The sequence below is a fragment of the Peromyscus leucopus genome, chromosome 4, assembly GCF_004664715.2.
Source record: "Peromyscus leucopus breed LL Stock chromosome 4, UCI_PerLeu_2.1, whole genome shotgun sequence".
NCBI classification, from domain to species: domain Eukaryota; kingdom Metazoa; phylum Chordata; class Mammalia; order Rodentia; family Cricetidae; genus Peromyscus; species Peromyscus leucopus.
The window spans coordinates 141,831,784-141,858,262 of NC_051066.1; the positions used below are offsets into that span (position 1 = coordinate 141,831,784).

Below are 26,479 nucleotides of genomic sequence, written 5' to 3' on the forward strand. Positions count from 1 at the left end.
CAGATGGGTACCAGCACATTAGATCCCTGTTTGCCTTTCTTGTGCTTGGCATCTGTGCACAGGGCCCTGGCGGAAGTGCGGTGTGCTGAGCAGCCTTGCCCTCGTGCTCTTGGCTCTGCACGCTTCACTTCCTCTTTCCCCAGCGCCATCATGTTCTTCATGAAGTGTAGCTTCCAGAATTATGTGCAGCATACTTTATTTACCTCATCCATTCATTCCACCCATTTACTGTTGACTCATTCAGCTAATTATAATTGTGTGTTCATTACTGTGAAGTGCCAGGTGCTGAATGAGGAACTAGGGATGTTGTTGAGAAAGGTGTCCAGAGGCTCGCTTTACTGAGGGAGGTTGGGCTTCAAAGTGGTGTCTTCTGGGAGTAGTAAACATCTGCCACTTGGGCATCCTGGCATGAAGCCATGGATCTGAGAGCCCCTACTCCCTACAGGTAGTCCTGCAGGCATACATGTTAGCCACTCTCCTACTCAGGCTGAGGACCCTGGAGACACTGCTTCCATTCTGCTCAGGAAATATGCAATAGAGTTTTGGCCAAGGAAGAGGCCATTCTCCATACACAGTGTTGTCCAGGACAATATCTGTTCTCTCCTCTGTCTTCTGTGCCTGGTCTTTGCATTTTCTGCCTTGGACAGATAGTCTTCCAGAAGATAGAAGCTATTAAAAATTATAAGGTATAAATGTCAGGATCCCAAACCACCTACTCCTATGAGCTAGCCCTTGTGGCCTTGAGCAGTCTGAAAGTGTGTTCAGGGCCATGGTGATGGGCAGGGTTGCTTCTCTTTGTGTTTTAGCTTGTGTATGTTGATGAAGGAGAGTCAGTGAATTAGTGAGATTATCAAGACAGTGCATGAGATTCCCAAGGTTTGTGTTCTCTGTTCTGGTGCCTTCCATTCCAGAAAGTGTTTTCAGTAACTTCATAATGAGAAGAAAGCTTTTTTTGTTGTTTGTTTGTTTGTTTGTTTTGAGACAGGGTTTCTCTTTGTAGTTTTGGTGGCTGTCCTGGATCTTGCTTTGTAGACCAGGCTGACCCCGAACTCACAGAGATCCACCTTGGTTCTGCCTCCCGAGTGCTGGGATTAAAGGTGTGTGCCACCACTGCCAGGCCTGAAAGCATAATTTTTAATCTCAGATGAAGATAATTTGGATGTGACTTCTAGATTCTTCTATCCACTTGCTTGTTCACCCCTCCTTGAGCCTAGAGATTTCTTAGACCACATTGTTTGTCCTTGTGCTCTGGCTTCAGGATCCACAGCCCTTGCAAGAGTTGCCAGGCTGGTTTGTAGTGTCGCTTCTGGACTCTTGAATGTTGAGTGCTCATGCAGTTGGCTGCTTGTGAGAGCTGCTCTAGTTCTACTCTTGAGCTTGGTGTAGATCTCTGTACTGTTCCTTGATCTCACTGCGTGAGTCTACACATGCAATGGGGTGTTGTTAGCATGCAAAGCTGTGATTTGGAGCAGCAGGATTTGTAAAACAGGGTGTGTATGTGTTTCTTCCTTAGGTCAGGAATTTGTCTTAGACAGGGTGATAGACACCTGCAGGAAACCCAGACACTGGTATGAGCACTGTCAAGGGTTTCTGAATTCGGCTCAAGAACAGGGCTCAGAGGTAGGACTGTGTCCTCTGTGGCTCTTGGGGGACAACCCCAAGTCAAAGACAAAAGAGTTCTTAAATTCTTAATTCTCAAATAAATGTGAAGCTTATATAACATTTTTCTTGTTTATAAAAATACATAGATTTTATTATTATTTTTTTAAACTTCAGAAATACAAGTTTATTTAAGAAAAGCCTTAACTCATGTCAGGTTTTAGGAGTAGGGAGAGTTGAAATTTGGTGAAGATAGATGAAGAGAAGCATGGCTAGTGAGGTCTGTGGGAAGGACAGCAGCCTGGAGACCAGCGTGAGCTCAGGGTAGCACACCAGCGTGTTGGTAAGGGGAGGGAGGTTCGGGAAGTTGAAAGGGTGATTATTTATTTTGCCCGTAAGAAACATTTTCATGTTCCTGTTTGTTCCCATTTCAAATAGTTGACGTTATCTTCAATTGTTTTCCCTTCGCAAAACACATGTTCTTTTTCAGTAGTACACAATGTGCTACACATTACAAACCTGTACCAGTAAGAGACATAGAATTTTTCTTCTCAGTAGAACAGGCTTTCTGTCACAATGAGCTATGGCCGTAGACTCTATCGGGGACAAATAATTGACCACATGCAAGCCTGCAGTCCTGGTGCAACGTGAGAAAGCCGCAGTGGCTGTGCAGGCTGGCGCCCATCCCTCCTGAGGTCTCCTAGTTTATCAGCTTCCATAGAACCCATGAGAGAGTGGTCCAACTTCAGTCTTGATGTACAGTTGGATGGGGACACCTCTCTTATAAAAGAAAGAGCTGCTTAAAACTGTGTGGTCCGCTTCAGCTGGATGCTCATCTGTGGTGTCTGACCTTATAAATGATGTTAGTGAGAGACCAGGTGAATTTAAAGATACCATCTCTCCACATCTTCCAGTTTTACGTGCATTTGTAAACAGTGAGAACAGCACTGCCTGTTTTGTTCACGAGTCAATACTTTTCTCTGTTGAAACACACGTGGGAATAATGCAGATTGGAAATTAAGCTCTATGGCTCTCATTAGTAGATACTGTGACAATTTAAAGTTGTACTTTGTGTGGTATTCTGGAGTATTCAGGTTCCACCCCTTGTAGCAGTGAATCTGTCGAGATCTGCTAAAGAATGTAGCAGGCCAGAGCTGAGGGCTAAGCCAGAGGTTTGTCTGATCAGTACACCCCACCCCCCACCCCCCCACCCCCCGACAAGGACATTCTTGGTGGCCGTGGAGTGGGGTTGTTTCCATAGTGATCAGCAAGGCAGGCCTGGGCAGACTGGCACTTGAGTACTGGAGCCTTCTCCGGCCTCTGTGTAGATGCTATAGGAAGATCCGAAGCCCTGGGTCTCCTTTATTGTCTCAATTTAGTACCCTGTTGTCCTGGTTGATTTGCTTAGTAAACTGCAGTTGTATTGCATGGGTTGCTAAGAGCAAGCTTGTGGAATGGGGTGGGGATTCTGGAATCAGCTGGCCCAGGTTTTAATCTGCCCCATTACCAGTAGCATGGTGCCTTAAGGCAGGCTGGTTAACTTTTCTGTATTTCAATTCTGTATTTATGATTGAAATAAGGTTTCTCAGCTCAGCTAGGTTTTTTTTTTTTTTTTTTTTTTTTTTGAGGATTAAAATCATAAACATGAAGACTTCCCATTAGTGAAGGCTTAAGGTGGCTGAGAACCTCCAGGACCTGTAGTCTGCAGCACATATATGAAGGACACACCATTAGCTCAGGCATAGATGTAACGTGGGCCTGCAGTGGTGATGTGGACAGTGGTGGATGTGGTCCCAACCCCCAGGCCTGGGGTCCATTTCCATCATCATTGCCCTTGCTGGATGCTGGGGGTAGGTGGCGGCCAGGCTACCGGAAGTGTGTGGGGTGCTGAAGACGACAGTTGGAGTCTGAGTGAGTTTGTTCTTGGGGATCAGAGGCTTGTTCCTTAAGGTTGTGTGTGTGTGTGTGTGTGTGTGTGTGTGTGAGAGAGAGAGAGAGAGAGAGAGAGAGAGAGAGAGTTTTCCCTTCATTTGTGAGAATTTTAGATTTGCTTCTTTATTGTTAGGTAAGCAAATATGAATTTGTCAGATGCATTGAAAAATAAATGCACATGATTGCAAGGAGGGAAGGTGGTAGATGCTGCTCACCCAGTGCTGCAGGATGCCCCAGCAAGTTCACAAAGTGTTGTCTGTGAGGGCGTCTATTGACCACTGTCTTTTGGTTATCATTTGGGTCTTTTGAATTAGCATTTAAAAATTCTGTGCTTTGGAGGACTTCTAGATCCTTTCAAATCCATTCATTGCCTCCAGGCAAAATAAATAAATAACCAGGCCAGCCTGTGATCTCCCTCCCACTCGCTGGAATTTCAAATTTAAAAAACAAAAACTTTCTGTCATTTCAAAGTAAGGGAAGTACAGCCAGTGGACATGCAGCTGAAGCAAAGAAATGGCTGGTGTGCAGAGGGCGGCGCTGAGACTGGAGGATGGCTGCGGTCCACGCACAGTCTAGTTAACCCTTCCGAGCAGTTCTTGGACACATGTTAACATGTGGTTCGTGGTCTTGTGACTGAGGTAACTGGCCCACCGTGGTTTCAGTGGCGGTCCCTGCTGCTGTCCCGCCAGCACACTCACTGTGCTTCCTGCTCTCCTGGCTTAGTGCACTTGCTAAGGAGCTGGGTTTCTGACATTTTCATTACATTTCTGTAGCCAAATCGAGTCAGAGGCGCGTCCACAAGGATGTCCAAGGAAGTTAAGAACTGGTGCATGAAAAGATAGGAATGGAGTTCAGACCCTAGCGTGTCAGAGGCAAGCTTGTAACACAGGCATGTCATTTCTCCTGCCTTTCCACGTCCTCTCCGGGACAGTAGGGGGTCCATGTCCTAACTGACCTCTAACCATCTTTCAATGTCCATCGTTCCCTGTAGCTTGCTGATGACCGCATGGCACTGGTGTCAGGCATCAGCTTAGATCCAGAAGCAGCAATTGGTGTGACAAAGCGGTCACCTCCCAAATGGGTGGATGGAGTAGATGAAGTAAGTTAAATGATAGTTTCTAAGTGTTTTGTTTTGTTTGTTTGTTTAAGTTTAGATGACAACATCGCCAAAATATCTACCATATGAGTCAGTTTGGCTCCAGTTAAAGTTGTAACCTCAGACACACTCTCACTTTGAATTTATTCATTTATATACCACATAATAAAATAAGAGTGTGTCTGTCTGTCTAGATTACTTGGACTTAACATTAGCAGCAACTACTTGAATTATAGGAAAAAATGAAAAACCATGGAATAAGGAAGAGTGTGTGCTTGTTTTAAATGAGTTTATTCAATTATTTATTAATTTGTTAGCTTTGGTTTTTCGAGGTAAGATTCCTCTGTGTAGACCTGGCTGTCCTAGAACTCACTCTCTAGACCATGTTGGTCTTGAACTCAGAGATCTACTTGCTTCTCCCTCCGAGTGTTGGGATTAAAGGCATATGACACCACCATCTGGCATATTTCATTTTATGTGTATTAGTATTTTGCCTGCGTGTATGTCTGTGTACCAGGTGTGTGCCTGTGAAGATCATAAAAGGACATTGGATCCCCTGGAACTGGAGTTACATAGATAGTTGTAAGCCACCATGTGGGTGCTGGGAACTGAACCCAATCTTCTACCATAGCAACAAGTGCTCTTAACCACTGAGCATCTTACTTTTGTTTTTTTGTGGGGGTTTTTGTTTGTTTGTTTGTTTTTGCTTTTTTTTTTCTGGTAACTTGAATTTAAAAAGTTACTTGTGTGTCAGTAAGCCACCAAATTCAACTGAATGCAGAGTCTGGCGTAGCTGACCATCTTGAATGCAGAAGGATACTTGCCAGGCATGAGTGGGATTCTCGTGACTTCCATTGTTTAGGTCCAGTATGATGTTGGCCGCATTAAACAGAAGATGAAGGAGTTGGCCAGCCTTCATGACAAGCATTTGAACAGACCCACCTTGGACGACAGCAGCGAGGAAGAGCATGCCATCGAGATAACCACCCAAGAGATCACACAGGTGAGGACACAAGCCCAGCCTTTGAACGGCCACCTCCAGTGCCACAGAGCCCCTTTTCTGAACCCAGCAGATGATGTCCTGGACTTTCATATTCCAGCCTAAAGCCCTCATGGGGACTTGCAAAAGCCCAAGGTCTATGAGTTGCCAGCACATGTGTGTGGTTTCTTGGAGGTATGGGCGCTGTTTCTCAGTTGTTGGTAGACACCATGTGTTTGATTGTGTAAGAATTAGACTCAGCATAGTAATGCATTGGATTATTTGATGTTAAAATGTATAATTGCTATGATACACCAGGACTTGCAAATTTATGCTGAAACACAGTTCAGTAAGAAGACATCTTGGGGATTTTATTGGAAACCCAGTTTAACCTTTAGGTGGTGTGACTGTGTTTAAGTCGCCATCTTACTTTGAGAGTAGACACCCAAGTGTCTGAAGCCTTCTCTCTAGCTGAGTCACCATGAAACGTTTCTCCCTCAGTCTCTGACTCAGCCATCCCATCTGTAAAGTGGGCACAAAACCACACCAGTACCTGCCTCGTGCTCCTCCTGTAGGAAGTCAAGGAGTGTCAGGCACACAGTGAGTGAGGGGAGCAGAGTGGAGCACAGCATAGACATTGTACAGACAGAGGGTGAAGTCAGTTAGGGCTTCAGGGTGCACATGACCTCTGGCCACCCCCCCAACACACACACACACACACACACACACACACACACACACACACACACACACACACACACACACACACACACACACACACGGCCCAGCCCAACCCTGCATACCAGCCTGCAGAGCAGGGCACCCCTGGCAGAGGCCTTGGCTAGGAGAGGCTTCTCGATGTAAGCCAGAGCTATTCTCTCAGCTCTTCCACAGGTGCCAGCGTGCCGTGCAGGCCTTGCCCAGTCGGGCACGAAGGGCCTGCTCTGAGCAGGAAGAGCGGCTACTGCGGAACGTGGTGGCCTCCCTGGCACAGGCCCTGCAGGAGCTGTCCACCAGCTTCCGGCACGCACAGTCCGGCTACCTGAAACGTGAGTGCTGCCGGCCCTGTTGAGGGACTCTTGAGTAAGAAACATTGTGTCTTCTCTCCTCCTTTGGGCCTGGTTCTCTATCCAGCCCTTGCCTTTCGTTGTTAACAGCTAATTAGGCACATTCACACCTTTTGAACAAGAGGAAGCTGCTTCCCCAGGAGACCCTTGCTGAGGAGGGAAGGCCTGGCTCCTGGTGCAGTGGTATTGACAGTTCTTGTCCAGGTGAATAGCATCCAGCTCTGGCTGTCCACAGACTTGGAAAGTCACAGCATATTTAGAAAAGAAGGCTTGTTGTGATGTGATGTTGGGCTTTGGAGTTCTGATGACACACATATAAGAGCCATTTCCTCCACAAAGTGATATGTACATGACCCCTGGGGCTTGAAAGTAGGGTACAAACACTCTTGCATCAGCTCCCCCTGATACTGCGTTTCTCTCTGCCATCTTTGTAATGAATAAAACCCCACTTGCTCCTGAGACCCTGCTCCCGTCTCCCCACAACCTGCAATGCATGTCTGTTTTAATTCCCCCCCCAGCCCTCACCCACCGCCGCTGAATCTGACCAGAGTGCTTACTAGAGTGCTCCAGGAGAGAATACTGGTTTTGTGTTAGTGTGTTATAAGAGCAGTTAGAAGAGTCTCAGATGGTTGTGTCCTGCCTTGGCATCCAGTGAATTGGGCATTTAGAGAGTGACTGCCCTGAACACTTGCATGCTCTTGCAATGCTTTAATGCAAGGCTCCTCCCTCTGGAGATGGGCTTCTTCAGACCTGTTTAGGGGGCCTCCCCTTGCTGTTGGGTTTTACTTTAGATTGCCTTTTTAATTGGTGGAACAGTAGCCATATGCATTCAAGTAAAGTGGGCCCCTGTCTGGTAGGCATGAAGAACCGAGAGGAAAGATCACAGCATTTCTTTGACACATCGGTGCCACTAATGGAGGATGGAGATGATGCTGCTTTGTATGGTCAGGTATGTGATGAGACTCCCATCTGCCCCTTCTTTTTCTAAGGTCCTTGCTCCTGTGCAGTTGAGGGAGTGGCGGTTGTTGTCTGGTGTCTGCCAAGTAGCCCTTGCACAGGCAGGATAGCCATGCTGTGCTTCCCTTCAGTTGTCACAGTGAGGGCCTGCAGTGTGCGTCCCAGAGCCTGAGCTACACAAAGCCATCCCTGGGCCCCATGTGGCTGCACATGTAGCTTCTTTCTGCACCCCCACTTCAGCTACTGTATTACACACCATGCTATTTGTTGATTGGGGTATTTATTTCCTGTCAAGGAAGTAAGTTACTTGTTGCCAAATGCTTTATACAAATATTTTCAGAATTGGTTTTCCCTAACTGTTGTCTGAACTGCCTACCACACCTTTCTTTACGGGCGACTCTTGTTGGGACAGGGTTTCACGGATGACCAACTGGTACTGGTAGAGCAGAACACACTGATGGTGGAGGAGAGAGAGCGGGAGATCCGTCAGATTGTACAGTCCATTTCTGACCTCAGTGAAATCTTCAGGGACTTGGGAGCCATGATTGTGGAGCAGGTGTGTGTCCTGTGGGGTGTCTCGCCCGTCCTTCCCTATGGCCCTTTTATCCTGTCCTCTAGTTGGGAAAACATTTAAACATGTGCTCCTCACACTGCATGTGTCTGGAGGGGTGTGTGTTTGCAGGTACTATAGGCTATTGTCATTTCCTGTGAAACTACTGATTTTTTTTTTTTAAAACTGCAAGAACAAAGGAATAGGAATTCTAATGTTTTCTCCTCTGACCCAAAGATACTTGTGTGCGTGCATGCTTTGGAGGCCTGGTGGACTCTGACCAAGCCTGGCCTAATTCTGCCATTGTACAAGATTCCCTTCTGATAGTGGCAGAGCACTGTGCAATGGCTGTTAGAACCACAGCTTTTAAGTGGAATTAAATAGTTGCTCATTGGTACAATCTGATTAGGGCATTTTTATTATCTTGCCAGCAGGGATTTGTTTGGGTCCTGGTCCCCTGAAACTAGCTACAGAGTAGAGCGTTGAGGCACCATCAGAGCCAGCTGATGAACTGCCGTGTTTCCCAGTGAATTGCCATCTTTTCTCCGTGCTTCCTGTAGGAACCAGGAAGAGACTGATTAATAACCTATCCTTGAGGTCCAAGTTATCATTTTAGACAGTGATTGGAGCAGCCTGGCCATGGTGGTAGAACCTAGTTGGTATTCTCCATCTGCCAAATCCCAATATTTAAGCAGCAAGAAGTGGAAAGCCATGGCCCTTGGCTTCCCAGAGCCCACTCCTGCGATGGGTTTCTCAGCCCTGGTGCATCTGAAGGTGGCCTAGCTATAGAAGTGATAGACGCTGAGAGCCACTCTGCTGTTGCTGCAGCTGACACCGCCCCACTCGGCAGAGTGCCTGCACTGCCTGGGGTCAGACACTGCTCTGGAATGAGGCCCGAGGTCTGTGATATGCATGTCTCAGGCCTTGGCCCTCAGTCTCCCTAGCTGTAATTATTGACCATCTGTACTGTCTCTTATTACTCAGGGTACAGTCCTTGACAGAATTGACTATAATGTTGAACAGTCCTGTGTCAAGACCGAAGATGGCTTGAAACAGCTTCACAAGGTACCAACGTGCTCTGTGCTGGGTCTTTAGGAACTGTTATCGAATCTTGGGAATTCCTAGGAGGTTCTCTTCTGTCACACGTCTTCAACCCAAGACACAAAGGGGTGTAAATGGGAGCAGCTATGAGGCTTGCTATCATGCTCTAGTCTGGTTGTCAGGCAGGCTTCACCGAGAGGGCAGCAAGGCTGGGATCCTTCTGTGGGCTGGGTTTTCTTTCTTGCTTTTTATCTTTCTGAGTTTTGTTAGAAGTCAGTTGATTGGCTTCTCTTGGTGTGGGCTGAGAGGCCATCTGCTTGTTGCTGGTAACTTAGGGTGCTGGGGTTCACTTCTGATGACTTGCTGGTGGAGGACTGTCAACAAGGGTAAAAATCGAATTATCCCTTCCTGTTTCACTCTCAATGATTGTAGAAGTGAGGTGGGTTGTGTTCTTGGTGACGAGGGTTATACTCTTTCATGGGGGTTGCATGTTTGTTAAATTTCTTTTTAAGAAGTCAATGGAAATCATTGTAGAAATCCTATGAGAAATGGGCTCATGAACACGAGCGTCATGTGTGTGGTTGGACACAATGCCTCCTGTGAAGGGAATGCAGCCGGCTCTGCTAACAGGTCAGATCAGTCCTGTCTGCTTCCCTGTCATTTGGCACCTCTGGCTGTGGGTTGAGCATTTTCCCAAGTCATGTTCTTCTTTTGAAAGCAGAACCCCCCATCTGTCTCCTCATGGTTCCAGGTTGCAGGGTCTGAGCACAGCAGCTCTGCCTCCCCTGTGCTGCCCCTCACAGACCAGGGACAAGTCTTCCTTAGGTGTTTAGAGTGATGGAGGCGCCAGCCTGTGTCTCACAAGCTGAAGCTTCCTGAGCTTCCTGTTCTGTAGTTTGAGGTGCTGCTGAATTGCCTATCAGTCCTGGAGTTTCCTAAGTCATACCTAGGAAATGTGGTTTGTGTTGTGATGCAGACACAGGAGGAGAGACATCTTCTCCATGGGAGGGACTGGGTCTGAGGCAAGCTTTTCTGTAGCAGGAATCTTAAAAGTTCTTATTAATAAAATCAAACCCGAGGCCAGTTATTGGGGTCAATGCTGGTAGATCAGAGAGACAGAACAAACCACAGCTAACCTCACCTCGCCAGATCCTCAGCTGGTCTTGTCTCCTCAGACTGGAGGCTTCTGTGTCCTCATCCAGAATGAATCTCAGCTGAACTGTGCTGCTCAAAAGCCTGAAGCTTAACCAGCCACATGCTTAACCAGCCAAATGCTGCTAATTTCTGGTCCTCACACCTTATATACCTTTCTGCTTTCTACCATCACTCCCTGGGATTAAAGGCTTGCTTCCTGGGATTAAAGGTGTGAGTCACCATGCCTGGCTGTTTCCAATGAACTCACGAGATCCAGAGGGATTTCTATCTCTGGAATGCTAGGATTAAAGGCGTGTGCTATCACTGCCTAACTAGTGGCTTTTCTGTTCTCTGACCCCAGATAAGTTTATTAAGGTACACAATATTTTGGGGAACACACTACCACCACATTTCCTCTCTTTTTGTCTAAAATTAAAGAAAGCTTATAACTAATACAAGAAAAACTATCTAATAAGTATATATAATATATACAGCCAAAAATTACATTAATGATGTCTAGTCCATTAACATTTGACAGATTCAGATAAAAACTCCATTATATATTTTAACAATGTCCAGTCCAGTAACATCTGATAAACTCAGACCAAAAAATTTTCATTACTTATCTTATTTAAAACAAGTAGTTCCTTTTTAAAAGTAGATTCCATAATCTCCCTTTTTATCTTATCATATCCATATTCTTTCTCTTTTCTTTTCATAATAGATTTAGTAGTCTGCCTTTTGTCATTTTTATATCTTCCCCTTTTTCTTCAGTGTAGATTCAATGACCTACCTATTTATCCTATTATTTCTTTATCTTTTTTTCTCAGAGTAGATTCAATGATCTATCTCATATCTTATTCTCTTTTTCTTTTTGCTTTCTAGGGGTGAAGATATCTTTAGGGAATCTTGAAAAGAAAATTTTTGGGTTAATCATCAAGTCCTGTATCATTTGTCCAGTCTCTGCATAATAGGAAAGTTCAGGGCTTGTTTCAAGTCTTTGTTCAAGTAGTCTGTCAGGCTGGATCATCTCAGCTAGCCATCTCAAAACTGTCCTAAGCAGTTTGTAGTCCAAAGCAGATCTTTCCGTGGTGTTAATCAACTTAATGTCTTTACCATAGTCCTTTTGAAGATTTCAAAGTTGCTGTTAGGTGTGGTCATGGTTCCATGCAGACTTTTTCTTTTTGTGCCTCCTCTGTGGTTTGGAGCAATCACAGTCTGATATATGTCTGTCTCTCGGAACCATGAACATTCTTCCCTAGAACAGAAAATCTTCACAATTTCTCTCCACCATTTGTCTTGCCAAACTTTTCCAAACTGCCCTTTGCCGATGCTTTCTTGTAACACGATGGTCCTGGCAATTCTTCTCTGAACCAGCAGCAGTAAACCCTTCGTCCCAGGTAGCAGCATCACCGCAGTCACCAACACCATGAGAAGGAGCTGGCAACGTGGAGCAGTAGCCACTGCTTCCATGGTCCCACCACTGTTTGTGGTTCAGTCCGGGCCAAAGCTTCTCCCAAGCCTCCTAGGCCGGCCTCAAACTCGGGATCCTACTGCCTCTGTCTCCTTCAGCAAATCCTACCGGCGTGCACCACCACAACTGGCTGAGTGTAACCTGGGCCTGAGCTGGGGCTCACAAGGCCACAGGCAAACAGCTTTTTCATGAATTCGTAACACGAACGTTGGGCGCCAGATGTAGCAGGAATCTTAAAAGTTCTTATTAATAAAATCAAACCCAAGGCCAGTTATTGGGGTCAATGCTGGTAGATCAGAGAGACAGAACAAGCCACAGCTAACCTCACCTGGCCAGATCCTCAGCTGGTCTTGTTTCCTCAGACTGGAAGCTTCTGTATCCTCATCCAGAATGAATCTCAGCTGAACTGTGCTGCTCGAAAGCCTGAAGCTTAACCAGCCACATGCTTAACCAGCCAAATGCTTCTAGTTTCTGGTCCTCACGCCTTATATACCTTTCTGCTTTCTACCATCACTCCCTAGGATTAAAGGCTTGCTTCCTGGGATTAAAGGTGTGAATCACCATGCCTGGCTGTTTCCAATGTGGCCTTGAACTCACAGAGACCCCAGATGGATTTCTGCCTCTGGAACACTAGGATTAAAGGCGTGTGCTATCACTGCCTAACTAGTGGCTTTTCTGTTCTCTGACCCCAGATAAGTTTATTAAGGTACACAATATTTTGGGGAACACAATACCACCACACTTTTCTCTTGGTCTGACGTTACTGGAGAGTTTTCTCAGTATGTGGTCTGCATTGGCTCCTTGGTTCTTGAGGTTGCCCTGAAGAATGGGGCTGTCCTCAGCCCACACCATGGGAAGGCAGCTGGGACTTAGGAGTTGCTCCCATTGGCCAGCTCTCCATGTGGTCTCCTGTCCTGTTTTTAGGTGAGGAGGGGCCTTTCTGGGTGGGTGGTGGATGCTAAGCTCCCAGTCTCTTCCTGCTTGCTGTCCTTCTTTGGGGGTCTGTGTCAGTCCCCAGCCATGTGAGGATGTCAGTGTTTCTGTACCACCACATACTGATGGGGGCCGGCTCCCCAGTGCTTCTGGAGGAGAGGTGGGTACAGGTGGGCAGTGCTTCTGGGTGCTGCATGTCGGGGAGGTGTGCAGATGGGGCTTTGGGAGCTCTTCTGTGTGCCGTCGGTCCCAGGGTAAGGACAAGGTTGGTCCTCAGGTAGCTCTTAAACCAACACAGATGGGCACATTTGGCCATTTCTTCCTCAGACAATGAGCAGAGGAAGTAGAGACATGGCCTCTTAGGGCCACTGGTTCCATGCTTCCTGGTCACCCTTTCCTGTACAGGGAAGAAAGACAATGCACATTTGTCCTGGGCGCAGGGACATGGCTCAGGGTCTTGGTGGTTCGCACTGAAGGAAGGTCTAACCGTGGGGCCTGTCCTGTGCTGCAGATATAAGCCCATCCTGTAGAAGCCAGGCTTGTATGCTCTCTGTGGAAAAATGACACCTTCCCTCCTCTTTTGTAGGCAGAGCAGTACCAAAAGAAGAACCGGAAGATGCTCGTGATCTTGATACTGGTTGTCATCATCGTAGTCCTCATTGTGGTCCTCATCGGCGTAAAGTCTCGTTAGTGGCGCCAAGTTCTTGAGACTGCTACTGCATGGATTCCTTGGGTATGAGGGCTTCGCTGGCGCCACACTGCTGTACTGCCCACAGAATGCAGCCCACTGGCCCAGCAACGGGCAGTGGACCTTCCTGTGGACGCCCCTCCTGTAGACTGGAGTGCAGCAGGCTCAGCTGTGGGTTTCCATCTCTGTCCAGAGTTTAAGGACTGGAAGCTGTTGCTGAGGAGACTGGCCCTGTGACCAGCTGTCATATAAAGATGTTTTCTAGAAAGCGAGAGGAGAAAAGGTTTCCAGGCAGTGCTGAGCACCAGTACGATGTGTGTGAATGAAGGTTTCCAGGCAGTGCTGAGCACCAGTGTAATGTGTGTGTGTGCTCACTTTTAGCACTCATGTCTGAGCAGCATGTTAACTAAGTTTTAGGAAATTTTTTTTAACCATCTGGTTTTTAAGAAGTTTGGTACCAAAAATTTATGAGTAGAGGCAGAATGCCTCTTCATCTTCCCAGCTGAAAACAAACCAAGAAGTCCTTCAAGAATTTATAATCCATTCCCCATTAACTTAATTTAGCTTTTCCATCACTGTTAACGATCAGAGTAACAAAGTGTGAAAAATAAGAAACCATCATTGATGTTAATTAACACATTTAGACGGGCCAGTTAAACCAGCTTCATGCGTTTAAATCAATTGTAAATAGCGTATTCCTCATTCAGAATTTTGCACTGTATTTTCTACTGTAAACTAAGAGCGGTTACTAAGCAAAACCTCCTGAATCAGAGAGTTGGCCATTTGAACCAACCTCACATTATAAGAAAGCTTGACAGTATCATGAACTAGATTGAGCCAGTGTGTCTCCAGTCATCCTTACTCAGTCCATTACTTATATTCTAGCTACGTAATGACCTGTCCAAACCTGACTCCATTTAATGAACTGTAAATTTACACAGAGGCCATTTTAAATGGGTCACCCCATTTAGGATTAGTGGATCTCGAATTATTAACCAAACATCACTCCATTTCAAAGTAAAATATTCTCCCCATGATTTGATTTATCGACTCTTCCATTGTCACTTAGCAATGCCCAGAAAGCAGGGATATTCCTGAGGACAGTGAGAGCCCTATGTGTATGCTTGCTGTGTGTGTGTATGTGTGTGTATGTGTAGATATGCGTGCTCTGTGTATTCACGTGCACTATGTGTAGATAAGTGTGCTCTGTGTGTGTGTGAGTGCACATATCACATACATATCAGATTGCCAAAGTAAGGTTCTGTTTACTTACTTGTTAACTCTGGTGCTCGCGTGCTCTGCAGAGCTAGAGTGATGTGGACAGTGACGGAGCTTTGAAAATGAGGGTGTGAGTATCTCATTTGCCGTCTTCATTGACACTGCTGTCATTTTAGTAGTCTTTTTAAAACTGTCTCTGCCTCTCTTAAATGATTTAAGAGTGTGGCCTGTTAAGTGTGCCACAGTTCCATTATTTAAGAGTCTGGGACTGTTGAGTGTGTCACAGTTCCATTATTTAAGAGTCTGGGACTGTTGAGTGTGTCACAGTTCCATTTGTATATATGCAAATGTATGTATTACAGATATCATTGAAGCGGTGGCTCAAAACTCTAACTCATGCAGACCTACCATTAGCTCAGCCTCCCTGCCCAGGCTGTGGGATATTGGGGTCCAGAGGTTTACCAGATCCTTTGGTGACATAGTAGGGAGCATTGGGAAGGGGAGTCAGCACCTACCCCATCACTTCAGAATCCTACAGGCCTCTTCCCACAGACGAGCTGCTCCTGGGTGGACTGGTCAAATTAGGAGGCCTGCTTCAAGCAATCTGTGGAGCATGCTGAGTCATTGTGAAAGCCTTGAAGAAAAGTGACCTTTTAAGAAAGGAGCACCATTTATTTCTATTTATTTCCCTGAATAGAGTTTTTTTTTTTTTTTTTCCCCAGGGGGGAGGTAGTTTTTCCCCAACCCTTCTGGGTAACCTAACAGTTCTGGTTAGAAATTGTCCCAAGGACCTGTGGAAAGAGGGACTGTCTGTCCCCTTCTGCTTGAAGACAGTATGGTTCTGGTCTGGGCCCAGCCACCCTGATGGTCATCCTGGAGCTGGATCAGAGCCTTGTGCACTAGCTCTTCGGGGACCCCACTGCTCTCTTGGGTTGAGCCTGTCTTGGGGGAAAGATTAGAAACCTGTGAGGACACAAGAGAAGTTAGTACCAATGTCCTAGTAGGGGCCTCAGGATAATTGATTTTGGAAGAGGACTCTTCTGTCTGCTGACAGCCACTGTCTATGGGCTCCTCCTGCCCTTCAGTCTAGCCGCGGAGGTGACAATCACATCTCTCCCTGTGCCTGGGAAGCACCATGGGGAAGAAGCCCAACCCCTGGACACCACCTTCCACTGTCCTGGGTGACTTCTGTAGAGTGGGGTGGAAGGAGAGAGAAGTGTTGGTCCTTTGGGTCCCCTGATCTTTCCTAAGACTAGCCGAAAACTGCTGTCCATCTGTCTGTCTGTGGCTGGAGGGGGGAGGTAGTGTTGGGGTGCTGGCTGGGCCACTGTGTGAAGCAGCGTGTGTCTAATTGAACGGATGTTCCGCGCTCCGCTAATTGAGAGAGCGTTATTTATTTGTTTTGACACAGTGCTCGCAGTGTTTCAGCCCAGCTAATGGCTTCTTAAAGGTAATAAAACCCTCCAACCTAATTGGCCAGATAAGACTGTTTGCCTTGTGTGCTTAAATAAAGCAATTAGTGGAGCGCTTCTATCCAAAATGACTTTTTTCTGTCCTAACTAATTCACCGCTACTGGAAACTTTGTACAATAAAGCAGTCTCACAGATGAAGAGCATCCTGCATTCTTAGTGTTCATTTTAATGATGGGGGTCATATTTTGTTCAAATGTATTGTATTAGCAGAGGGTCTGGCCATGTCTGGGATCTTTGGGGCCATGGCTATTTATTTTGTTCCTGAGGCCTCTGCCTCAGTGTCTAAAAGTCGATTTGCCTATCTAATGGAGACCCGCAAAGGGACCAATCAGTTTGCTCTCCAGTATACAAAAAGGGAAGCCACATAAAAGGCAGATAATTATTTTTCTTTATGAAAACACACTTTATGTGAGCATGTTTGGCAATCTTCAGATTGTGCCCAAAGTGGTTTGCATGTGCAAATGCCTTCCTCCAGTGTGGTATGACAGACATGAGGGACAATGTTTGTTGCTAGGAATGTCCAGGTCTTCCTCCAAGGCCAGAGCAGAATGCTGATGTTCATTTACATGCATATCTGGGAGAGACATGATGGAGGGCCCGAGTCGGGTTGCTATCACTGCCCGTGAGTCCTGGCAAACTGGTGGTCATGATGGTGAGTGCTCCCCCAGAAAGTGAGCCACAGATGGCGTCCTGCACTCTGCTGTACGGCCCCTCCATTCTCATCAACCATTAACTAGCCCCGTCTGCCATAAGGCTAGAGAATTGAATCCAGGAGTGGTGCCGCTCAAGCCCTCCCTCCTGACATGGGAAGGCCTGGAAATGGGTAGACTGATGGATGTGAGGGGAGAGTATGTTTTTTGAGACAGGGTCAAGGTAGTCCAGGTTACTCTTGAATTTGTGACTCTGTCTTTGCCTCTCAAGTGCTGGGATTACAGGCAGACAAGTGCTACCATGCAGGATTGTGGGTGGCTCTAGAATGGAAACGCAGTCATCTTTGCGATGGAGTCTTTGGTGATCTGGGCTTCAAATGGTCGCACAAGAGTGTGTGCATACAGTTGGACATTGCCATTAAGCACACTGCTGTGAGACTTGGGCACCGGGTCAGGGTTGGTGGGCAGTAGAGGTGTGTGACCCCTTTGAGTCTTGTCTTGACTGTCGGAGGACTAGCTGTGTGTGAAGTCACTACACTAATTGTGGTGAACATCGTATGGGAAATAAGAGCAGCCTTCTTCATGTGTTTGCCATTGTGACGTCATAGCTAGCCTACCTATTGAACCAGAGGCATGTGAATGCCCTAACAGCTTGCCTCCTTGCTTTGATAGTCAGAGTCCCTTGTATCTCAGCCATATGGGAATGTGAGGAAACCTTTTCATGGGGGGGCTGCTATTAGGTGGGTAAAGAGGGGACAGCAGCATCTGTAGCTACACAATAGGATTTAATTTTTTCTAAGGAGGCAGCTCTGCTTCGTCTGATGTGTATTTGGGAGCTTAGCTCTGCTCGGTGCATGTAAGTGTGGTTCTCAGTTGTGTGTTTCTGTGTTTATTGGCCCTTTGAAACCTCTGGGTTCTCTCTGAATTCTCTTGACCACCCACACAGCACCTTTAACCTTGTATCTGATGTTTTTGTTTAGTTGTTTTGAAACTGAAGGAAAGCAGACCCTGCAAGCTGATGGGTGTCAAGACAAGCTAATGAGGGCACCAGTGGGCATGTAGACAGCTCGTGTAGAAGTGCTTCCTATTTGGGGCTTAGACTTAGACTGGGGGATGCCAGCTGTGTGCATCTAGTCCCCAACTCCAGACCCTCAGACAGGCTAAACCTGGCTGTGCTGGATTTTCTTACCACATCAAGGACATTCCACAGAGCCAAATGGCAGAGACTCCTGCACAATTATCTGGCCAATTGGGGCAAAAGAAAATAATCATTTGTCCAATTGTGCAAATGAGCTCCCTGGACTGTCCTGAATACTGAGATAATTGTGTGGTCCTCCACTTTCATTCTATAATCTGGCAAAAATGGGCTATTTAAACAAGGCTCCATTTGATAATGCACATTGAAATCAGGCTTCGTTAAAGCAGACCACTGGGTTTAGCATTTTCTGTTTGTCAACTATAATTCTATAATTGCTTTAAGCTAACCATCCAAATTCCACCATTAGTAATCACTGTTTCTCATTTACAGATGTGATAGAGGCCAAGGGCCCTGTTTGTATCATTTGGTCTCATTTTCCCAGGAAATGCTGAGGGAATCAAATGCTTGTTTTTTTAACTTAGTGTTCTGACCCAGGGCATCAGACCTCTGTTTTTATCCACTGTGGGGGACAAAGAACGCCCTCCCACACTGAGCCTTCCCCTTTTCCAGACAGGGAAACTGAGACCCATGCCCAGATGTGCCATGGTCACAAGGCCAGTGTAACTCAGAACTGGAATTGTCAGCTTCCTAATTTCTAGACCAGCACTCCTTTCTGCTTATTCCATTTTAATTGTTCATTTCTTTCCATAAAATTAAATGACCTTCTTCAAGAAAGATTTAATGGTCAAGAGTGATTTGGTAAAAAGCTTCCTCAAGGGTTTTTCTTATTACAAAGATGATGCCAGGCTGCAGCTCAGAGAGATTTGCAGACAGCGGTGAGCCATTACCCCAGCGCGGCTCTGTGTAATTGGTGCGGAGAGATTGCTGCCGGTGAAGCGGCCTGCTGCCGAGCGAGCGGAAGAGGAGTGATGGGCGCCGCTCCCTCGCCTCGTGTGCGGACGGACGTGTGAGCTCGCCGTTGTTTACAAAAGGCCTAGGTGTGCACAAAATGCTCACGGAGATGGAGAATGTCATTTTAAAGTTGTAAATAATAAAAAATTGTCTCGGGCAGACCTGATTTTACAATTGCCTGAGAATGTGGTACTTCATTTCAACACTATGTGATGGCTAGAAATTGATTTTTTTTTTAAATCCAATTAAGCCTCAAGGTTGGTTATCCATTTAAAAGGTCGGATGAGTTAAACAGTGACAGCGCCTTCGGTCCATGCTCATAATTAGATTTACACAGAACTCCAGCCTCACGCCTGCCTTATGGAGGCAGATGTTGTCTGTTTGCATAACAGACAGACCAGCAGAGCAGGACCCAGACTTTCTGAGTCCCCAGCGGGCTGCCGACTGCATCATGCCTTCCCCTCACATTTCCAGAACCTTCCCTAAGCAGTGTGGGTCACAGCACCAGGCTGCCTCCTGGTCTGTGGCCCTGAGCGTCCTGGGAAATGGAAAGTAGCCTCTCATTTGAAGATTTGGTGTCATCTAGTTTCATGTGCTACTGAGTTTAACGCAACAAATAAATCCTGGTTTAAAAATGGCACCTTATAGCGCATATTTACTGAGTGTACCTGGCATGGGAAGGAAAAGGCTTCAAAATGCCCTTTTAAGGTTCTCATGGGTAATGTTTTAAGTGTTACTATGTTATGAAGATGTTGGAAAAACCATGAGTCTGAGTAGAATGCTTTTTTCTGTGCTTGGGCTAGAATGTCAGTCAAGTTTTATAAATGGCTGAGACCTAACATTTCAGCCTGCACTGTAATGTAAGGCATTTCAGTAAGCTCCATTCATAACCAGACCAGCCTGAAATAAGAGACCTTCTAGAACTTTCCATCCATAACTATGAACCAGCCTGAAATAAGGGACCTTCCAAAACTTTCCATTTATAACTATGAACCATTCTGAAATGAGGGCCCTTCCAGAATGTTGCATCCATAACTATAAACTAACCTTGTATAAAGGCCCTTCCAGAAGGTTGCATCCATAACTATGAACCAGGACCCAGAATTTTCCATCCATAACTTTGAACCAGCCTGAAATAAGGGACCTTCCAGATTCAGTGAGAAGAAAATATTGACTTTGCTTCTCATTACTCACTGTTCCAGACAACAAAGAATTTCAGGTTAGCTCTTTGCCTCCCCCACCCTCTCCTTACACCACCCAATTGCCCAAATCCTCAGCAACAGATTTATGATTCTTTTTGAAAGGTCTGCGTCGGCTAGCACAGATAGATGTGTAATAAACACAAGGGTGTTTGGGAAGTAAATGTGACGCAGGCTGCAGTGAGTCACTTCAATACACTGGAGAAATCCGCCTCCTAACAGGACCCTGCCGGGGAAGGTTTTTCCTCAGGAAAAGATTTGATCAGAATAAACATTTACCCCCATTTTGCTTTTCTGTAAGTCTCCGTGTTCACAGGTTGAGTTTGCTTAAGGGAATATGGGACTGTAGTTGCTGTTAATCATTTCCCTCTTCCTTCCTGCAACCTCCCAGTCCCAAGGCTCTAGGTCTTCAATATGCCCTCGAAAACTTTTGCAACTACAAAAATAATTGTGCTGGTGTTGGAGGTAAATAGGAATGTAGTTCCTGAGACATGAGGGTTATTGCTGCCTTGAGCTTGGAGGCTAATTCAGGGACTAGCTCGGCCCCTCATCTTCTCCGCAAGTCCCAAGGCCTAGTATCCAAAGGACCAGGTTCAGCTTGGTAATAAATGGTTCTGCTAGCACGCTGTTATTAACACGTTCTCTCTCGTCCTTCTGACGGCAGAGAGTGCAGATTGTCGAAGAGATGAGATCGCACGACACGCGCTTTTCAAGCTCAGTGCCAAAGATTGTGTGGCACCTTTTGTGTAAGATGCATGGGCATAGCTGTGTTTTTCTCAAAGAAGAGGCAGGCAAGAAAAACCAGAAACCAATAGAAATGGCTACCTGTGGGGGAGAGGGATGAATAGAAGCTGGGACAGGAACGACCCCTTTTGGAGCATTCCTTTTTACAGCTAGGGTTTCTGAGGTGTATAAATGTTTCATGTATTCAGAAAAGAAAATAGAACAAGAAGGAAGAAGAGCAAGCCTCCACCTGAACAAAAACATGAACCTAAGTGCCTGTCACAGATAAACCACACAGAAATGAATTCCTGACATGTTGGTGGGCATACTGCAAGCATAAAAAGAATAAAGAAGTGGCAAGTGTGTGGTCAGGAATAGAGCTGGTGCTGTTTATGGTTGTTGAAAAGCAAATGATCATCCATGGGAGGGTAGGTGGGTGGCAGGAAGAATCCTGCAGAGGGATCAGGATGGAAAGAGTCTACAAGTCCATGGTGTCCTGTGTTGGTCCATCTCAGCCCAACAAAAGGACCAGAAGCAAGGACCCCATGGCAAGTAGGGATGTGGGATCTAGTGTGCTCCCACTTAACCAACCAGCCAGTCCCAATGCTACCCAAAGGAGCCACAGCATCCTGGAAAAGTGGCTGCTAGAATTTGGGCAAGAAGGGACAGAGTGAGCTAATCATCTTATAATTCCAGACCAAACTTACAAACAAACCTGTAAGGATGTGTTAGATGGACAGGTGAACCAGTTCAATAGGGCTGCTACCAGCCTGAGCAACTGTATTGAAGACAGGCAGGCAAATACCCATGAGTGCTCAATAAGGACATGGAAGCAGGGTGCTGGTGCCCTAGGGCCTCATGCTTGGTTCAGTTCCCTGCCTTGTTGCTTTTGGAGATAGAAATTCTGCATTTTCATTCTCTATTGGATTTACATGATGTAGCCAGTCCCAGGGAGTGAGAAGGAGACCACTGCTCAGAAACAGCTGGAAATAACAGCTCCAGGTTGAAACCACAGGACCGTTGTTTGCACCTGGTACAGGACTAGGGTTGGATCGCCACTGACACTGAAGACACTGAACACCAGGACATGCTGGCAGCCCCAAAGTGTCCCTCCAGCCCTGGGAGGGGGTCTCAGTTTCCCCCTGAGGAAAAGAGAAAGGTTCTAGCAGGGGAGACGCCGTACCCCTCACAGTGGATGAAAACAAATGTCTGTTCTGGCGCCTGGGTTCAGAACACCACATTAACAGTAACATCATGGTTAGTTTCTTTCGTCTCTGAGGAAACGAGGCCAGTGTGAGCCAGAGCCCTTTGCTGCTGCTGCTGCGTGAGGGAGTAAGGACTGGGAATGTGGTCCAGCTGGTCGAGAGCTTGCCTAGCATGCCGATAATGGCATCCTAGGAGAACAGGCAAGAGGATCACAAGTTCAAGGTCAACTTCAGGTACATGAATGAGTTCAAGAACATCCTAGGCTATATGAGTCCCTGTCTCCAAAATTTTTTTTTTATAAAAATGAATGACAGAAATGGAGGTTATGAATAGCAGAACTTGGCTTGTAAAGCAGACATTGCCTTTTAATTCTGTCATTTATAAAAGGGAACTGTACTTTGACCATGAAGAGATCCCTCAGACCCCACTTAAACCAAATGTAATCGACACTTAGATCCTGTACCTCCTCATGAGGGACAGTGGAAAGCATAAAGAGGTTTTTGCCAAACACTTTTAGCCCAAATCTAATCGCGAGGAGGCAGACAGATGCAAACTGGAGGGCCTTTTACGTGACAGGGCCGCCTTGTGAGAGACAGAATGGGGATTATTCGGGATTCAGGGAGACTAGAGAATCTGACAGCCAAATGGAACGCCTGATCCTTGCTTGGATCCTGGATGTTAAAGGCAGAAGTCACGGGGGATGTCTGAGGACAACGAGGAAGACAGTGCTAGAGGACACTGTTGTCCACTCTGCAGGGGTCTCGATGGCTGTTGCTGGGATGACATGGTCCAACCAGTGTCCTTGTTCTCAAGACACAGCCTGAGGTTCACAGGGATAAGTGCATGCAATCTGCTTGAAACAGTGCAGGAAAGAATATGCTCACATATATGTACTGTGTACAGATTATAAACATACATAGTCTTGCTGAAGGGCACAAAAGTGTTTTCATTGTACTAGTTTTTTAACTTCCCATAGTTAGTGAAGGTTTTTGTTTTTGTTTAATATTCTAGAGAAATGTGTTTTCCACAACAGTGAGCTCCTCTTTCTTCAGGGGACTCTGGTGTGAGCAGAGGTGAACCGTCTGGTACCACCGGTTACAGAATGTAGCCAAGGCATTTCCTCATCTTAGGGAACTCAGGACATGGTGCAGAGAGGCAAGACAGACATCACAGCCTGAGGCAGCACTCAGGGAGGTCACGGAAGCATTCCAGTCTTTGCTGGTCTGGGCTCCCTTCTAGGCTGGTAGCTACAGGAAAGTGTCATGGAGCGGGGATCAGCAGACCAGAAACTGGCTTCCCCTTCCTTTGTGCTAGCATTGTAGATCACTGCCAACAGCAGTCAGTCTGCTCTTATCTCACTTGAGTCCTAACTGAGGCTCTTCCCACCGGTGTCCAAGGACAAGCACAGCCCTATGGCTGAGTATTATCTTAGGCACACACTGGGTCCAGCCATGTGAGTTCAGATGTCCCAAGTGGACTGTGTCCTTTGCCACCCCAGGGCACCCTATGAACAGTTACTTCCTGAAGCAGGATCAGACTGCCAGCAAACTTCAGTTCATCCCTCAAGACCCAAGCCAAAGGTCTGTCCCAGGCCACAGGGCCTTTCCTGCTCAGTCCTCTCCCAGCGACTGGGTGTCTGGATTTTGTGGCTGTGTGATGCCTCCCATCCACACCCTTCAGCTTTCACACACTAGTGTTCTCCTTGGAGGTAACGGCCTAGGACTGTTCAAAACTGATGTTTGCTGTTGGACTGAGGAGGCGGAGGCAGGAGGATTGCAAGTTCAAGGCCAGCCTAGGCTAGAGATGAGTTTAAGGCCTGTCTAGTGACATATTGAGACTCTGTCTCAAAATGAAAAATGAAGGGATGTGATTCAGTGGCAGAGCGCTTGCCTAACATGCTGAGACCCTGCGGCTCAGTCTCCAGCACCAAAATAAATAAATATGTGACTGTGTATATGACAGGGAAGTGAAGATGCCCGAAACGAGCATTGAGAAAACCTGTGGATCAGTCTAAACGGCCATGTCCCGGAATGTGACTTAGCAACTGCTGAGGACTCTACTCTGCTTTCTTCCAGAAGCCTCTGCACTTTTCGGCTGTTTCTGCACTGCGGCTGAATGCCCGGGTGTGGAATTGGTTTCAAGTCATCAAAATTGTAAGTTGCAAAATCTTGGGTTGTAGGGTCTGGCCATTTGTTTTCAGAAAAAAAAAATAATAGTAATAAGTAGAGGTTGAATTTTCCCTTGACAGTAAGGTGTATCCCGAGCCATGGATTAACACCTTCATAAAAATGTACCTAAACCGAGTGCCCCGTCTTCTTTATGCTAGTGTCTGAAATCTGCTGGGAGAGGGGAAGTGGTCTCCTGAGACTTAACTTGGATCTGTCACATGTGCTGTCTTGAAGAAATCTGTGGGCATCCAAAGTGGAATGTTTTGTTTGGTTTGGATTTCTTCAATTTCGGGGGGGGGGGGGGTGTGTGGCGTAAAACAAGGAATCAAGAATCCTTGCTCATATGAAACATCTAGCTCTCCCCCTTGATCTGTGTGTAGTAAGTGTTCAATAAATGTTGGCTGAACTGACCCACCTCATTCATCTTTGTGGTTCACAGAGGTCATTCCTCTATTCATGAATTCTGGGGGGGTTGGGGGCGGGTTCTGAAAGTGTTTCATATGACCTTCAAGTAACCTCTCTCCTCCTTCCACTCCCTGGCGGTCACAAGGCTGCCAGGCCCTACTGTCTGAAATACTGGTGTGTGGGTGTGTGTGTGTGTGTGTGTGTGTGTGTGTGTGTGTACATGTAGAGGTCAAAGGCTGACTTTAGGTGTCTTTCCTTAGCGAATCTCCATCTTTGTTTTTTGTTTGGTTTGGGGGCAGATTTTTGTCTTTACAGTTACTTATATATTTATTTTGTGTTTGTGTTTTTGCTTAAGTGTGACACAGTATTCATGGAGGTCCAAGACAACCCATCCGAGTTGGTCCTCTCCTTCCCATGAGGTCATCAGGCTTGGCTTGTCGACAGGTGCCTTACCCACAGACCCCACCTTTCTTTTGGAGGCAGCGTCTCTCAGTGAACTTGAAGTTAACCAATTAGGTAAGACTAGCTGGTCAGTGAGCACCAGGAATCCTCCGGCCTCTGCCTCCTCAGGGCTGGGATCACAGCCCATCTTTTTACATGAGTACTGGGCATTCAAACGCAGACCCTTATGCCTGCATGGCAAATACTTCCTACACCGCCCATCTCCCAACCTCTCTGAAATGCTTCTTGGATCTCTTTATGGTCTGTAGCATCTGTAGAGTGAGTAGATTCCCTGCTCACCTCCAGGCTCCCATTCTTCACTCTGCCATCTTGTCTGTCCACCCCCACCCCCACCCCCACCCCCAGTGTCATTCCTGCAGGGAACATCTTGCTGTGAACTGGCCTGTGAAGTCCCACTTTGCTCACAGGATCAGCTGACCCTGCCACCCTCTAGGCAGACTGCAAGTTGTCTCGGCCCCTCCGGAGGCCTTGTGCCTCCCACTGTATTTGCAAACACCTTAGAATCAGGATAGATCTTCAAGGAACACTTAGTACCCTTACAAATGTGTGAAAACATTCAGTTGCTGTAAAAAAATCTTTTTCAAGAAAATAAGATCCAATTAGCGTTGACTCTTGTGTCAGGCAAGCTAATGTTTCAAAGGAATTCCCTCTGCTTATTCAGCTACTATTTTGTGACGTCCCCTCCATGCCTGTCTTCAGGGCTGGCCTGCTCTGACCTGTGTGTTGCCACAGAACCCTTCAGACCTGGGGGAGGACACCATAGGTGGCTTGTGGGTGGTGACTGAAAGGTCAACGGTATGGAATGCTTTGCTATGAATCTGGCTCGGCTAGGTTAATCTTTTATTTATATAGTTTTCTATCTCTCTCTGTCTGTCTGTCTGTCTCTCTCTGCCTGTGTGTGTGTGTGTGTGTGTGTGTGTGTGTGTGTGTGTGGTTGTGGGTGTGAGTGGGTGCCTCTTGGTCAATGGATAACTTATGGACGTTGGTTTGCTCCCTCTAGATACAGGGTTAGAACTCAGGCCTTTTTCTCGCTGAGCCATCCCGTGTTGCTACTTGTAACGACTGTTATTAAAGAAAAAATTCAGATCAAGAGTGACATATAAGACTGGAGGTCACTGAGGGGTGCCAGCACCATGTCTGGAGGAGCAGTCAAGACCTGGGCAGTGTTGGCTCCTTTCAAATGACTTCCCATAACGTCCCCACACTGCTAACTTTTCTTCCCCGACCTAGGTGACCAAGTGCAGGCTGCAGGAGCAGCTTGCTCGCACTGCTGCTCGGTGACCTTCCTGCCAAGGGTTAGGCTGAGGAGGCGGCCTACGCTGAAAACGGGGGTACCTGAAAATGCCTAATTGTCTGGCCTAGGAGCCACGGCCGCCCCTGGCAAGGAAGGCTTCATCGTGTCCCGGAACCTACTGGAAGGCTGGAGCCGTTCCAGGGGCTCGCGCGCCACTCGACCCCAACGGTGGCCCGGAAGG

The 26,479-nt window shown here is 46.7% G+C and overlaps 1 protein-coding gene across 14 annotated transcripts in view; it reads left to right on the plus strand.

Moving 5' to 3' along the window:
• Nucleotides 1–26,445, plus strand: part of Stx16 (syntaxin 16) — a 38,608-nt gene extending 12,163 nt beyond the window's left edge. For 4 of the 14 annotated variants that reach the window (XM_028855799.2, XM_028855800.2, XM_028855801.2 and 1 more), the window contains 7 exons: nt 4,523–4,630; nt 5,490–5,630; nt 6,490–6,655; nt 7,531–7,622; nt 8,043–8,186; nt 9,165–9,245; nt 13,349–16,284. In XM_028855799.2, the coding sequence (XP_028711632.1) occupies nt 4,523–4,630; nt 5,490–5,630; nt 6,490–6,655; nt 7,531–7,622; nt 8,043–8,186; nt 9,165–9,245; nt 13,349–13,453 (837 nt within the window). In that variant the 3' untranslated portion in view covers nt 13,454–16,284. Of the gene's footprint in view, nt 1–1,065; nt 3,511–3,583; nt 4,170–4,304; nt 4,421–4,522; nt 4,631–5,489; nt 5,631–6,489; nt 6,656–7,530; nt 7,623–8,042; nt 8,187–9,164; nt 9,246–13,348; nt 16,285–24,044; nt 24,142–24,897 lie in introns of those variants that run through there. The other 10 variants (XM_037205437.1, XM_037205439.1, XM_037205438.1 and 7 more) reach the window with 7 other exon arrangements.
• The last annotated feature ends 34 nt before the right edge of the window (nt 26,446–26,479 follow it).